The 13,764-nt window shown below is 38.7% G+C and overlaps 1 protein-coding gene across 2 annotated transcripts; it reads left to right on the top strand.

The window, feature by feature from the left end:
* The first annotated feature begins 446 nt into the window (after window positions 1-446).
* On the top strand, window positions 447-8,521 carry LOC124253584 (opioid-binding protein/cell adhesion molecule-like). Of its 2 annotated transcripts, XM_046687402.1 has the most exons (12): window positions 447-798; window positions 1,586-1,676; window positions 2,002-2,077; window positions 2,389-2,530; window positions 2,854-3,023; window positions 3,361-3,615; window positions 3,930-4,226; window positions 6,655-6,954; window positions 7,249-7,383; window positions 7,559-7,571; window positions 7,723-7,778; window positions 8,368-8,521. In XM_046687402.1, the coding sequence occupies exons 3-12, from the start codon at window positions 2,002-2,004 to the stop codon at window positions 8,388-8,390; spliced, it is 1,467 nt and encodes a 488-aa protein (XP_046543358.1). In that variant the 5' UTR covers window positions 447-798; window positions 1,586-1,676; the 3' UTR covers window positions 8,391-8,521. The 2 variants fall into 2 exon arrangements, with proteins under 2 accessions (XP_046543358.1, XP_046543350.1); XM_046687394.1 differs by lacking the exon at window positions 1,586-1,676.
* Window positions 8,522-13,764: the final 5,243 nt, after the last annotated feature.

Genomic DNA, 13,764 nt, shown 5'->3' with positions numbered 1-13,764 from the left:
ACCACTACGACCACTACTACTACTACTACTACTACTACTGTTATTATTATCACTACTACACCTACCACTATAGTTTCTACAATTACTGGGGTAGCCTAGTGATTAAAGCGTTCGCTCGTCATGCCTGAGGTCCCGGGTTCGATTCCCCACATGGGTACAATGTGTGAAGCCCATTTCTGGTGTTCCCCGCCGTGATATTGCTGGAATATTGCTAAAAGCGGCGTAAAACCATACTCACTCACTCACTCTACTACTACTACTACTACTACTACCAATAACACTACTACCACAAGTACCACTACTACTACTACTACAACTAATACTCATACTACTACTACCATTATAAGAAATTTGATGTGTAACGGTATTGAAAATACTACTCCAACTACAGTACTGTTAGTACTACTACTATAACTACTTCTACCAATACTAGAAATACTACTACTGTCATTACAACACAGGGGAGCTAACACTACAAGGTGTGTGTTCTCAACGTGCCAGGTGCAGTCACCTATACAACTGCTGCAAACATTGCTGTAATGCACTTGACATGAGATAGGAGTTCTGGTCATGATCACGTCGTGACTCCTCACAGTTTGACATGTACGATTACAGTGGTCGATTGTTGATATCATTCAAGTGTCCCAGTCGCATTAAATGATTCGAACACAACCAGGATGTAAAATGCAAATATGTCCATACAAACATGAGGAGGTGCCTGGTAACCTAGATGTTCTTCATAGCGTAAACATCCACTGGTTTGCAACGCCTGTAATCTCTGGTCGGTTATATTAAACGGTGAGTATGTCTTTGTTTATACAGGTTACATAAGCTTATTTATATGAATATCCTGAGATGTCGTGGTGATATATACATATGTTGTGGGGATCGGATGATGGACCCTGCTTTGTGCTTATTCACACAGACGCGTCTTTGGAACGTCTATACACACGGAAAAAAGTAAAGGCAACATCTATGGCCATATGGCTGTTGATATTCATATAGTAACTATCCTTTGCTTGTTTGAATGATTATTTTAGTTCAGTAACTTGGAAAAGTAATTTAATTTGTTATTGATAAGCATAAATAGGTCAACTGTCAACTGTTAAAGGATGGCAAATTGTTGATATGCGGTATGCTGACACGTCATTCAGGGCTATTGCATGAAATGCTGCAAGTCCCAAATTATCCCCAGGACACAGAGCAGTGCGACTATCTTCGTGTCCAGTTCGACGTCACCGGACATTGAGGTCATGTGGAGCGTCCACTCTTCATAACTGATGACGGAGCACGTGTTTGGCGCCGCAGAAATTCTGCACGTGCTCAAAGGAATATCTTACAGCAAACACTGTTTGGCGGGGTTTATTGATTGTGTAGGTGACTCTGATAATGTCATTACTGTAAACCTGATCAGGTGACGATCGGACCAAATCTGAATGGACAACGGTACATCACTGGCATCCCAAACAGGGTTGTTGTATCATTTCGATAACCACCATCTTACGACAAGCATGGGTTACTGAAGATCAATATTCTAACCCGGATCTTCACTGGTGACTTAGCAGAAATCTGTATTGTGTTGTAGAGAGGGTATAACTTATAAGACAACTGCTATCAGTGTACAATTCCCATGTCGCTTAGCCTGGAACTTTCTGGAAGCTTGTTTTTCTGCAACGGTAACATTGTTATCACTGAATTTGCTGATATTCGTATAACATTCTTTTTTGTGTGTTCGTAGGTTTCAATCTGAACTCTTTTTCTCACAGTTGTTAATGATCAAATCGCTATTTCAATCGACATGTAACAACGAAAGTGTGCACAACGAAATTGTGCATGTATCTACGTGCGTGCGTAAGTGAGTTACTGCGCGTGCGTATTTGCGTTTGTGCGTGTGTACATGTATGTGTGTGCGTGTATGTGTTTATTATATTTGTGAATATCTTGAAATGTTCTGATATTCCTGGTCACCTTAGAATCATGTGGTCAGTATCACCATTTCAGATGGAATGTCGCAACCCTGGCCTGTGGCGATCTATCCTATCGTGTTCCACCGTGTTGTTCTGTTTGGCGTATCTGTGTAAGTGACGAAAAAAACACCCAAATATCTAAATTTCACCCGGAGACAAAGCAGCACAACGGTGTATCCAATGAGACTATTATCTAAACGCCTGATTGTGTCCTCATGCATCAGGTCCAAGAAATTAATATCATATATTCTCCAGAATACATTCATACATTTTCGCAGACTCTAAATGAAGGTTGGCAATATGTTTTAAATAACATCCAGGAATGAACCTTGTCACACTATATCCAATGTTTAAGCAAAATTATGTCATCTGAAAGCTTTCGAAAGTAAGGTCCTATTTCCTTTTCTGGGTCATTTGGCAGGTGGGTGCTTTCCTGTGCGTCTGGATCCTGGACCAAACTATGGCTACGTGCAGGTGTATGATAATGGCAGCTGGCAGCAGGCATGCATTATGTTCTATAGCATCCCCGTAGACAAGATATGCAATCAGCTTGGCTTCAACACGTAAGTACTCATAGAATATATCATTTTTGGGCAATATTTGAGCTACTTCTCAGCCAAAGATTGGTAGTACGCAGTTTTCATATTTTGAGAATCGGAAACGTGTGTTCAACGTGACGTGATAAGTCCCGAACCATGGGAGACCCCGATGACAACGTTCATGTATTTATAATGTAATATTTTGTCCCTGCGGTCTATGCATGTTTGTAAATGTTCAAGTAAGTGTACAAATGTCATGACATAGTTTTGAGTGTATACTTGGTGTTTGGACACATGTTGGAAAGCTATTCATGAAGTGGATTACACAGGGATTCTTTTTCTTTCAGCACACGCAATGAGGTTATGCGTCAAGCTGGAACACTGTATGGATTCTTTTGGAATGGAGAGATCTATTGTTCGTCAACAGACGCCGACCTGAGTCAGTGCAGTTTCATGTTTTACTACACCAGGACCATCTGCTATGACTACCAGATACCAAGAATCGCTTGTTTATCGGGTACGTGTAATGTTACATTGTTACAAAATGACAGACTTGTTTTAGGAATATAGAGTGCATGTAGTTTCTGTTCCTACAGTAGACGCCCTTTCGGACGCAATGAGACTGGTAAATAGCTGTTCCACTTTTCATACTGTATTGCTGTGTCACAACACTGTATTATGTTCATATTTTCTGCTTACTTTGTGTTAAACCTCGTAAACACATCGCGATCAATGATTCTGTAATATAATTTCCAACCCTCTTTCCATGACAAATCCGGAAAGATTGTGGGAAAATCTCCACATACCCCTGGCATTTACTTTTGGGATTGAAGACCATATTTGCACTTTTTCAGATGACGAAACCCAAGTTGATATTGAGAACCACAATATCACAGTAGCTGACGGACTCAGTTTTAACACAAGATGCAACGTATATACACCTCACACAAACTTGTCCTATCAATGGAGCCACAACTGGAAGAATATATTTCACTCAGGAACATCTTTCTCTGCAACTGGAAACAGGACGGTAGCCGGTAACTGGACTTGTTCCGTGTCATCTGAGGGTGTGACAATCGGATCTGATTCCACCGTGCTCAATGTTCTTTGTAAGTAACGTGCTTTAACTTGAAGAAATGTTTTGGTAAGTTGGGGAATACAGATGTTGCACTCATATAGATTGATCCACTGTGCGAAAGATTTAAAATTTTAAATGATCTGCAATAAATATTATCGAAATCGGTAAATATTGTAATTTCAATGTCTTCTTGAAACCATGAATGGAAGAAAATGAGATGGACATTGAGTCGATTCATAACTGATCATAATGGATGACTTTTTTTGTTAAAGACATAGTTGTTATTCATGCCATGAAATCATACGAATACAGTGTGTTTAAGGACAATATTGTTTGTGACTGTAGATCCTCCTGAACGACTACAAAGTAAAGTCATCTATGCGAGGATCGGCGATGCGGTTAGCTTGAGTGACACTGATGTTTCTTTTCCGTCACCTGAGACGTTCACTTGGAGGAGATTCAACACCAACTCGTCCCTTGTCACATCGGCAACACCGCCTGTTCTATCAAATATACAGCAGAAAGATGCTGGAGAGTATGTCGTCCTGATTCAACAGCCTGCATTTTACTTAACTTCATTTTCATCTTCATACAGAGGGAATTATTCCTTTGGTGTGCAACTGGTGAAGATACGTATTCCGTGTAAGTTTTTTTCATGAATGAAAACATACTGCTTTACGCCGCACAGGAAACATTACAACTACTCACAGAAAATATTTATTCATGTTGTGTGCACAGGCCCCGTGTCTTTGCGGGGAATAAGATTTAAAAAATGTCAGTTGACCCAGACTTGGAATGATTCACAGTACAATAAATCATGACAAGGCCTGACACTTCCCCAACCGCCTGCTTTGCCGATCGCTACGCTACCATCACATGCTATCGATTAAAACTTAATGTAAACATAATCTTTGATGATTGGCCTATCGATTACCACTCATGACATCTACCAATGCTTTACTGTTATTTCTGCAAGTCGATTGAAAGCCGATTTTGGCCGACAAGTGAACATTTTAGGCACAAATGGATGACAATATGTCCGCACAAAACGGGGGCGTGGTCGGAGCAAGCCCTCTGATTGGTCGACGCTTGTTCAGGAGACATTTACAGCTGATGCTTTCTTTTGAGAAGCCATTGTTGGAACAAAACATGATTAAATTTCCAAGTCAAGCAGGAGATGAAATTCAAATTCCCTCGAATTTACAAAGAATGTACAGATGTACAAGCGTCGACCAATGAAAGGGCTTGCTTCGATCACACCACCGTTTCTCGGATCCTCCCTGGACTGCTCTCGAACAGACTTTGAAGGTGTTCTTACAAACAGTGACTGCCAGGCACGGCGTAGTTCGTCGAAAACTTCATCGGTTGTGGTGATATCCCGATTGCAATTGTCTAGTGATCTTTTAAATTTCAGCCAAATATTCTCAATTACATTTACGTCAGTTAATTGTGCCGCCCAATTTAGCAACTTGATATGATTTTCATGCATGGAGGTTTTGGTAATACGAGCCCGCTGAACGGGCGCATAAAACATCTTGGAAGATAAAAAAGTCATGTTCAGGAAAATGCCTCGCGACAACAGGTCGCAAGCTGGAATCGACAATGTCGATGTGAAATGATTGTTCAAAGTTTCAACTTCATATAAGTGAATCACCAGATTGTCATGACGTTAAAACTTTGAAAGATGTCTCCCATTATTTGTATAATTGTAACAATGTTACTTCAATGAATAATGATTATGTAGAGTTTCTTTCTAAGTATTCACAGCAACTGTTTTCTGTGGAAACACTTTTGTTCGGTTCAACAGAAGACTTTGATCAAATATTTGATTATTTAAATATGCATTTAATATACTTTACATATAAGTCTCACTATACTGATATCAAAGTTTCTATGACGCATTTCACTATAGTTTTGAAACATGCTTTGGAAATATATAGATATTCAAAGGAAAGGCTTAAGTATCAAGAAAAACTAATGTTAGATTTACAATAGAAAAATATATGTATTATATCACACTGAAGTCTATAATCCAATAGTCCCTGACCACGTCTACCTGTGTGGTTTGCTTGACAAATCGTGGTTACCAATGATGGATAATAAAACTAAAAGAAATGTGACCATCCCAGGCCATAACCATAAGATGTACTGCACCTCCAGATCATAACTTTGACCATACGTCCAGTTGTTGGACACACACACACACACACACTAACCTATACTTTTCGTTTTTCTCAACAAATTAATTCTTTTATTTTCACCAATTGCCAACTGCCATTCATCTGAGAAAATGACAGTTCGCCAAAAGTTCTCAACAGTATTGTTTCTGATTTTTTGACACAAAATTCTACGGGTCTTTTTCCGATTTATGTCTTTCACCAACATTTTCTTCTTGGCATTGTGTCTACAAAAACCATTTGTATGCAAAACACGTTGTACACTTCGTGTGGACACAGGCACAGCTTTAACAGTGTTAAATTCACTTGAAATAAACAAAACAAAACAAAAATAAAATATTTTTAAAAGAAATTCACTTGAAATGTCCCTCAAAAACTTTCTACGATTCTTTTTTGTGATCCGCAAAATAGTAGCACAATCCCTGTCATCCAGGGAATTTTTTTTTGACGAATACGATGAATTTTGATCGAGCCCGTCGTTTGAAACGTCTTCAAATTAGATTGAACGGTAGACCTGGGTATGAATAATATTTCACCAATTTTCTGGTTTAGTTTCATAACAGTTTCCTACACGCCACTCGCTAATTCTTTGCTTTCACACCCCATTGCCTAAACATGGATGTGTAGTCAATGTAAACAAGCAAACGACACATCAACAGGATCACGTGACAAAGCTTGTGTCAAAGGGGTGGGTGGGTGTGGGGAAGTGAAGTGGGGTGGGTGGGTGTCGCAATTCGAATATAACCGGCACGAGTCTGTAGTTTGTGTTCTTGTTGCATTGACATTGATCAAATACAAATTCAACTGCAACCTTTGTGCATGGAATTGATTGGATATTGTTGTATAGTGTTATCCAAGAATTCTATTTCCAAGAATTCTACTTCATTTACCAGACCCGCCCACCATCCAGTGCGAGAAGACTGTCCGGGTTAGGAATGGTCAGTCCAGGAGTGTACGGTGTCTGGTTGATTCCTATCCAAAACACCACGTGCTGACATGGACGCTGGCAACAGCAACTGGGACCAGAACTCAGTCCAGCCACCAAGACATCTTCAACATTGACAACGCCAGTGCCAGAGATGAAGGAACGTACACGTGTACAGCTACCAACAACCTAACGTACCCGGATGGTCAAGTCGAGACAGGAACTGGAAGCTGTGTCATTAATGTGAAGGTCATGTCTCCCAGTGGTGGTACGCTTATGCAGGAATCATAAAACATCCTTGATTGTTCAATATTTAGCGCTAAAAGCAGTCTAAACCCAATGGTCAAAATTGTGAACAATCGGCCATGGGAAAAGGAGAATCAATTATTGGATAATTAAAAGTAGGTTCTATGGCTGCAACGATGTTTGGTTTCAGATTGAATGGTCGATCCCTGAGTACTCTTGTACCACGTGTATACGCACTAAATTTTAAAATAGAGAAGGTTGTATTGTCAGTGCAGTGTTGGTAATGTATGTATTGTATCAGGAAGCTCTGTTGAAGGTGCAGCAACGGCAGCCGCTGATCGCGAGACGACTAGTTCTGCTGTTTGGGGAGGCCTTGCACTTGTGGCGATCATGGTCATTGGACTGCTAGTAGCTGTTATCCTGTTGACCATACGTCAACCATCTAAGAAAGGTAAGCTTTAAATGCCTCACCCAAACGTTAACATACTCAAACACTTGTCTGTGATTCAATCAACAACAAGGAATTAGTAAATGTATAGAATGTTACAATCGATTTTATTTGAATTTCAATAACTATACCATTTCATACATACACATTAGTAACACTTTTAACGTTGTTATTACAGATGATCAGAATGGGTGAGTAAACTATATTTCCTTGCCCATGTTAGTGTTTATACATAATAAATAAAAATACATAATAATCATATTGACAGATCCACATGCTTGTCACAATATTTATATCTATGAGTTAATCATGGTGATATTCTGCAACATGTGCCTGCTTCAGAGACAAGCCAGTTGAGATGACGACAGTCAGCAGGACCAGTGGAGCGGTTATTTCCAGTATGTTGAAGTGCTACTATAGAAACGTATCTCATGTTCCTCACAAATTGTTCGATTTTCGCCGAAGTAAACGAGCACTTAACATTATTGAGGAATTATTTGAATCAAATAAGGCGAACCACAAATTTCCGTTAAACTTGATATATACTCTTTGAAAAGGTATATTTTTTATTTATGATTGAAATAATTGGGAGATATATCGGAGTCAATCAATGTTAATGTGATAATAATAAATGTTTTGAAAGTGTATCACCACTTGCACTTCCTTATGACCATGGGTGTTTGTACAGTAATCGCTCTTGAAAAATGATTGGTGCATGACGTGAAATCTTTCTAAGACGGCTCGAAACAAAGACTAACAGCTGTGTGACACAAGATGACTGTCAACATCAATGGCCTACAGTAATTTATCGACCTGTTTGAAAACCATCAAAATAAAAAATGACAGTCCTTGCACGTGTATGGGGCTAATGCGTTGTGTTTAGGAGTGATGATAGAGACAAATGGTGCGGTCATAAGATGTCTGTCTTTGAAAAGTTTGTTAACGCTTATACTTTTTTTTGAAGACATATATGTTCATTGATTGCAGATCCAATGTACGAGAATACATAAAATCACGCATGGAAGTGAACAAGCTATTGTGTCCCCACTACCACTATAACTATCACTAGTACTACCATTTCCTACCACTACCACTATCACTAGTACTACCACTTACTACCACTATCACTATCACTAGTACTACCACTATCACTAGTACTACCACTTACTCCCACTGTCACTATCACTAGTACTACCAATTACTACCACTGTCACTAGTACTACTACTTACTCCCACTATCACTAGTACTACCAATTACTACCACTGTCACTAGTACTACCACTTCCTACCACTACCACTAGCACTAGCACTACCACTTACTCCCACTATCACTATCACTAGTACTACCAATTACTACCAATGTCACTAGTACTACCACTTCCTACCACTACCACTATCACTAGTACTACCAATTACTACCAATGTCACTAGTACTACCACTTCCTACCACTACCACTATCACTAGTACTACCACTTACTCCCACTATCACTATTACTAGTACTACCACTTACTACCACTATCACTACTACTAATACTACTACTACTGCTACTACTACTGATGCTGCTGCTGCTACTACTACTATTATTACTACCTTGCAAATAACTACCCCATCCCATATGAAGGACCTACCAGCCACCAGATTGCCCGCCTCCCAGCCTAGAAGTCTCCGTCAGCAGCAACACCAACACTTGATAACAGTCATCCAGGCCAATGGTAGAATACGCAAGAGCTACAAGTTTGAACCCATTTATGAAATCCAATGTGACTGTGGTGACACCAACTATCGGAGTGGTTCTCACACCATTCACTATCAGACATAAAGAACACAGGCTTCCATGACGAAATCTCGGAACATTTAATCAAGAACCTCAGCAACAACATCAAGTTGGACTCTTCTCAGGAAGCTTCAAGAAGGCATTGAAGACACTAAAACACCACACAGCCATGAACCATGACCATTGCGTGGTTTTGCCTCATTGTTGTAATGGTCTCGTTCTTGTCTCAGTTTCTTTTGTTGTCTTAGTTTCTGTGCTAGTCTTAGTTAACTGGGTCCGTTGATTGCCGCCAATCAGTACCAGCTAAATATAAGCAACAACTACCTTTATTCTATAAGGTATACTGCTATTATCCATTGTTATTTATGTACACTATATAATATATTGTGAGAGACTTCAGAGAGACTTGTTACATGTTTGATTTTGGAACAATTTTTGAAACATAACGAACATCATTACTATTGCTAACACACCGGGATCCAGGATGCGAACTCATGATAGTTGTAGCTCTGACACAGCTGAGGTAGAAATCCATGGCACCTACAGTGCGTACATCAAGTGTGACCGAAAAGTGTTAGGGTCATAGAAGGTGTCTTCTTTTTCGATAACCTTAGATTATGACAAATACATATGTAACTGTGTACCGTTGCTAAAGGAAATATACAAGCGAGGTTACATGACCGCAAAGATGTTTGATCGGGTGCTTACGTTTCGAATAGATACCTTTATTTTGTATTACATTCCTGATGTTGATTCTTATTTAGCTATTGCCCACTTTGAAGTAACCATGCTACAATGACGATGCATTTCAATAAATCACAATTAAGTCGTAGTGTCGTGGTGTTGTGTTTAACAGTTCAACTGCTTTACGGTTGTAGATCTGTATGTCAGATAAGGTGTTTTGCTGAATCGTACAGGAGAGCTTGGCTTTCATTCAAATATAAGTATGTTGGGTCACCTTGACATTATTACATACTTCCTTGCTTACAACCTAGTGAGTATTGTTTTACACCACTGTAGCAATATTCCAGCAATATCATGGCGGACAATACAGCTTAGAAATGATGTACGTGTATTTCCTAATCTGCGGTTGTGCCGAACATCCTGACGTTGTTACGTATGTCCCCTGACTTTCGACACAATGGTGCTTGTATGCATATCAGTGTCCCTGATAATGTATACTTTCTGTTGTTATTCGAGGATGTGAACTATATGACGTCAGCATTGTCAAATTGTATGAATATATAACTGGATACATTGTTTTCGTTCAAACTCGTGAATATCCGGGTTAGAATTGATCTTCAGTAACCCATGCCTGTCGTAAGAGGCGACTAACGGGATCGGGTGGTCAGGTTCGATGACTTGGTTGACACGTCATCGTATCTCGATTGCGTAGATCGATGCTCATGCTGTTGTTCACTGGATTGTCTAGTCCAGACTCGATTATTTACAGACCACTGCCATATAGAGGGAATATTGCGGCATAAAACTAAACTCACTCACTCATTTCTATCTTTCAAATATATCAGTCGTGACCGATAAATAAATCTCTTTCGGTAGATATTCGAGACTGGTAGAATAGAATATTCAGTCTTCTGAACCCATACATTCACTACAAAGCTGTAACTGTAAAGATCTGACACTAAAGATCTAATGCAAACGAAGTAGGTACTAGGACTTAAGTTACTACAAAAGACGTTGAATGATACTTGATATTGCCCTGCCTTGTGCTCGGAGTCAAATTTAAGTTTTTGATTGTGGTATCCAGGAAGCATATTATGTTAGGAGGCTGGTACTATTAAACTGGCATTAGTCCTGGCTATTACAGACACGCACACATGCGCACACACGCACACACGCACACACACATACGCACACATACACATGTTTGACCTTCCAAATTACATACATATACCGTTATACCATAACGTGATATTCTAAAAGATATCTAACATGTCCATCAATATCTTGAAACTCAGAATGTCGTGTTTTGGCTCTGTTAATAAACTCTTTAATTGAATGCGCCCGCTCTACAGTACATTGGGACACTGATGTAACTACTCGAAGCTACAAAGCTAAAATGCGAGTCATATTTTATTTTTGTAGCTTCGCGTAGTTACATCAGTGTCCAAATTACCCAGAACCAAAACACGACATTCTGAGTTTCAGGTTATTTCTCTGACAAGCGACAAAAAAGCACTCACAATATGATATAATTCAATGTTGGGTTGGGCTCTCCGTGGTATAGGAAGGAGGAAAACAACATGTATATGCTCTCACAGCCCCATAGTAGCATTATATCCTCATATCGACTGTCCCATTCAACCCCGTTCAGGTTTTGTATCTCGACTTTCCTTGTTGAAAATCGATACAACTGTGTGACATAGAGCTGTAATGTAAATGCATTGAAGGGCTTACCCGTACCAGTTCTCCTGGAGCGAGTTTTATCTATAGATCGAACATTTTACTGACACGCACAAACACTACAATTGTTAGCATGCAATGATTTTTCTAAATATAATAAACATCGGAGGCAAATTTTGCATTATCTAGTCACGTTGGAGGAAAATCGCTGTTATATCTCTCAAACTCTTTCCTACCTACTTCAAATCGCTTTGAGCATGACATCGAACGTGGCTATATCGTTATAGAAATGGACGTTTATTTTATCAATATTTGTTATGATGTACACAGATCCATTGTACAATTATCCTGTCTACTGCCCCATTGAGACCTGTTAAAATATTGTATCACGGTTTTCCTCGTGGAAAATGTAGAACTTTGTATGGTACCTCTGTTACATAAATATGTTGGCAGAAATACAATCGGATATTTTGCAGATGTTTAGCGTCACTGACATAGCTATTGTTACTGCGTATGTGTTTTGATACTGATAAGTGGGTTTGACTCTATTATCAATGTGTTTTTTTTATATAACTGTCATGTTTGTGTCTCATAGGCCATATGTCCGGATGCTGTTTTTGAATCCCCGAATCAACTAAACGTGTTGTCATTTTTAATTCAGCACGTGACGCAGCAAGAACAAATATATTTCTTCTTCTTCTACTTCTTCTTCTTCTTCTTCTTCATGCTGAAAATTGAATGTCTTTGAAATCTGAAGTATTGGCAGTTGTTCTTACAATTTACTACAGTTTACTGCAAACTTGCTGAAATTTTTATTCAATTTACTGAACGTGCTTCTAAATATGACTGATACATTTAAACTTAAAGTTAGGCGTATTTCTTTCCTTCAACATGACTCTTCTCGGAATTGGCATAATGAAGTGGAGCAAACAATAGAATATGCATTTCTCTGGAATCCGAAGGTGAGGGAGATTTGGGGATGTTGTACAACTTTCTGCATGTTTTATTTCTCAATGCCACGGTATTTTTGTGGAGTTATCTTCAGTAACTTAATGTTTTCAAAGGTCAGGTTTTGATTGACATAAAGATTAGTCGCACATTTCAACTTCCTGTACGTTTCCTTATGTACTCGAAATTGAAAAATATTGTATTACAATTTACCGCAGCTTCAGTTATTACAATTTGCTGCAGGTTTCATTATACTTTTCCTTGATGCACTTATTACATTTGCTATTACAATTTCCCGCAGTGGTTATTACAATTTACCTGGGTGGTTATTGCAATTTACCTGGGTGGTTATTACAATTTACTGGGGGTATTCATACAATTTACGTCAGTGGTTATTACAATTAACTTCGGTGGTATTACAATTTACTCGGGTGGTTATTACAATTTACTGTAGTTGTTATTACAATTTACCGCAGTGGTTATTACAGTTTAGCTCGGTGGTTATTACAATTTACTGCATTGATTATTACATTTTACTGCATTCGTTATTAAAATGTAATGCGATAATATTACAATTTACCACATTGGTAATTACAATTTACTTGGGTGGTTATTACAATTTACTGCATTGGTTATTAAAATTTAATGTGGTAATTTTACAATTTACCACATTGGTTATTACAATTTACCTGGGTGGTTATTACAATTGACCTGAGTGATTATTGCAATTCATGTCGGTGGTAGGTACAACTTACTGCAGTGGTTACTGCAACTTACCAGGGTGGTTATTTCAATTTACTCGTGTGGTTATTACAATTTAATGCTTTGATTATTACAATTTACCGTGGCGGTCATTACAGTTTTATGTAGTGGTTATTACAATTTACTGGGATGGTTATTACAATTTACTGGGATCGCTATTACAATTTACCAGAGTAGTTATTACAATTTACCACAGTAGTCATTACTATTTACTGTGGTGGTTATTACTATTTACTGTAGTGGTTATTACACGTTACTGGGGTGGTTATTACTATTCACCATGGTTGTTATTAAAATTTACTGGGCTGGTCATTACAATTTACTGTAGTTGTTATTACACTTTACTGGGGTGGTTATTACTATTACTGGGGTGGTTACTACAATTTATCGCAGTGCTATTACGAATTACCAGAGAGGTTAGCACAATTTACTGCAGTTATTACATGTTACCGCGTTATTACAATTTGAAGTTGGCCAGGCTGAGGGTGGTCACGACAGTTGACGGGCAACAACTGTTTGCTACCTCTTGCCAA

The sequence above is a fragment of the Haliotis rubra genome, unplaced genomic scaffold (genome assembly GCF_003918875.1).
Source record: "Haliotis rubra isolate DU_JTF1 unplaced genomic scaffold, ASM391887v1 Scf1143, whole genome shotgun sequence".
In the NCBI taxonomy this organism is placed as follows: domain Eukaryota; kingdom Metazoa; phylum Mollusca; class Gastropoda; order Lepetellida; family Haliotidae; genus Haliotis; species Haliotis rubra.
Note: the sequence above shows the minus strand (reverse complement) of the source record. Positions and strands in the feature narration are given on the sequence as shown.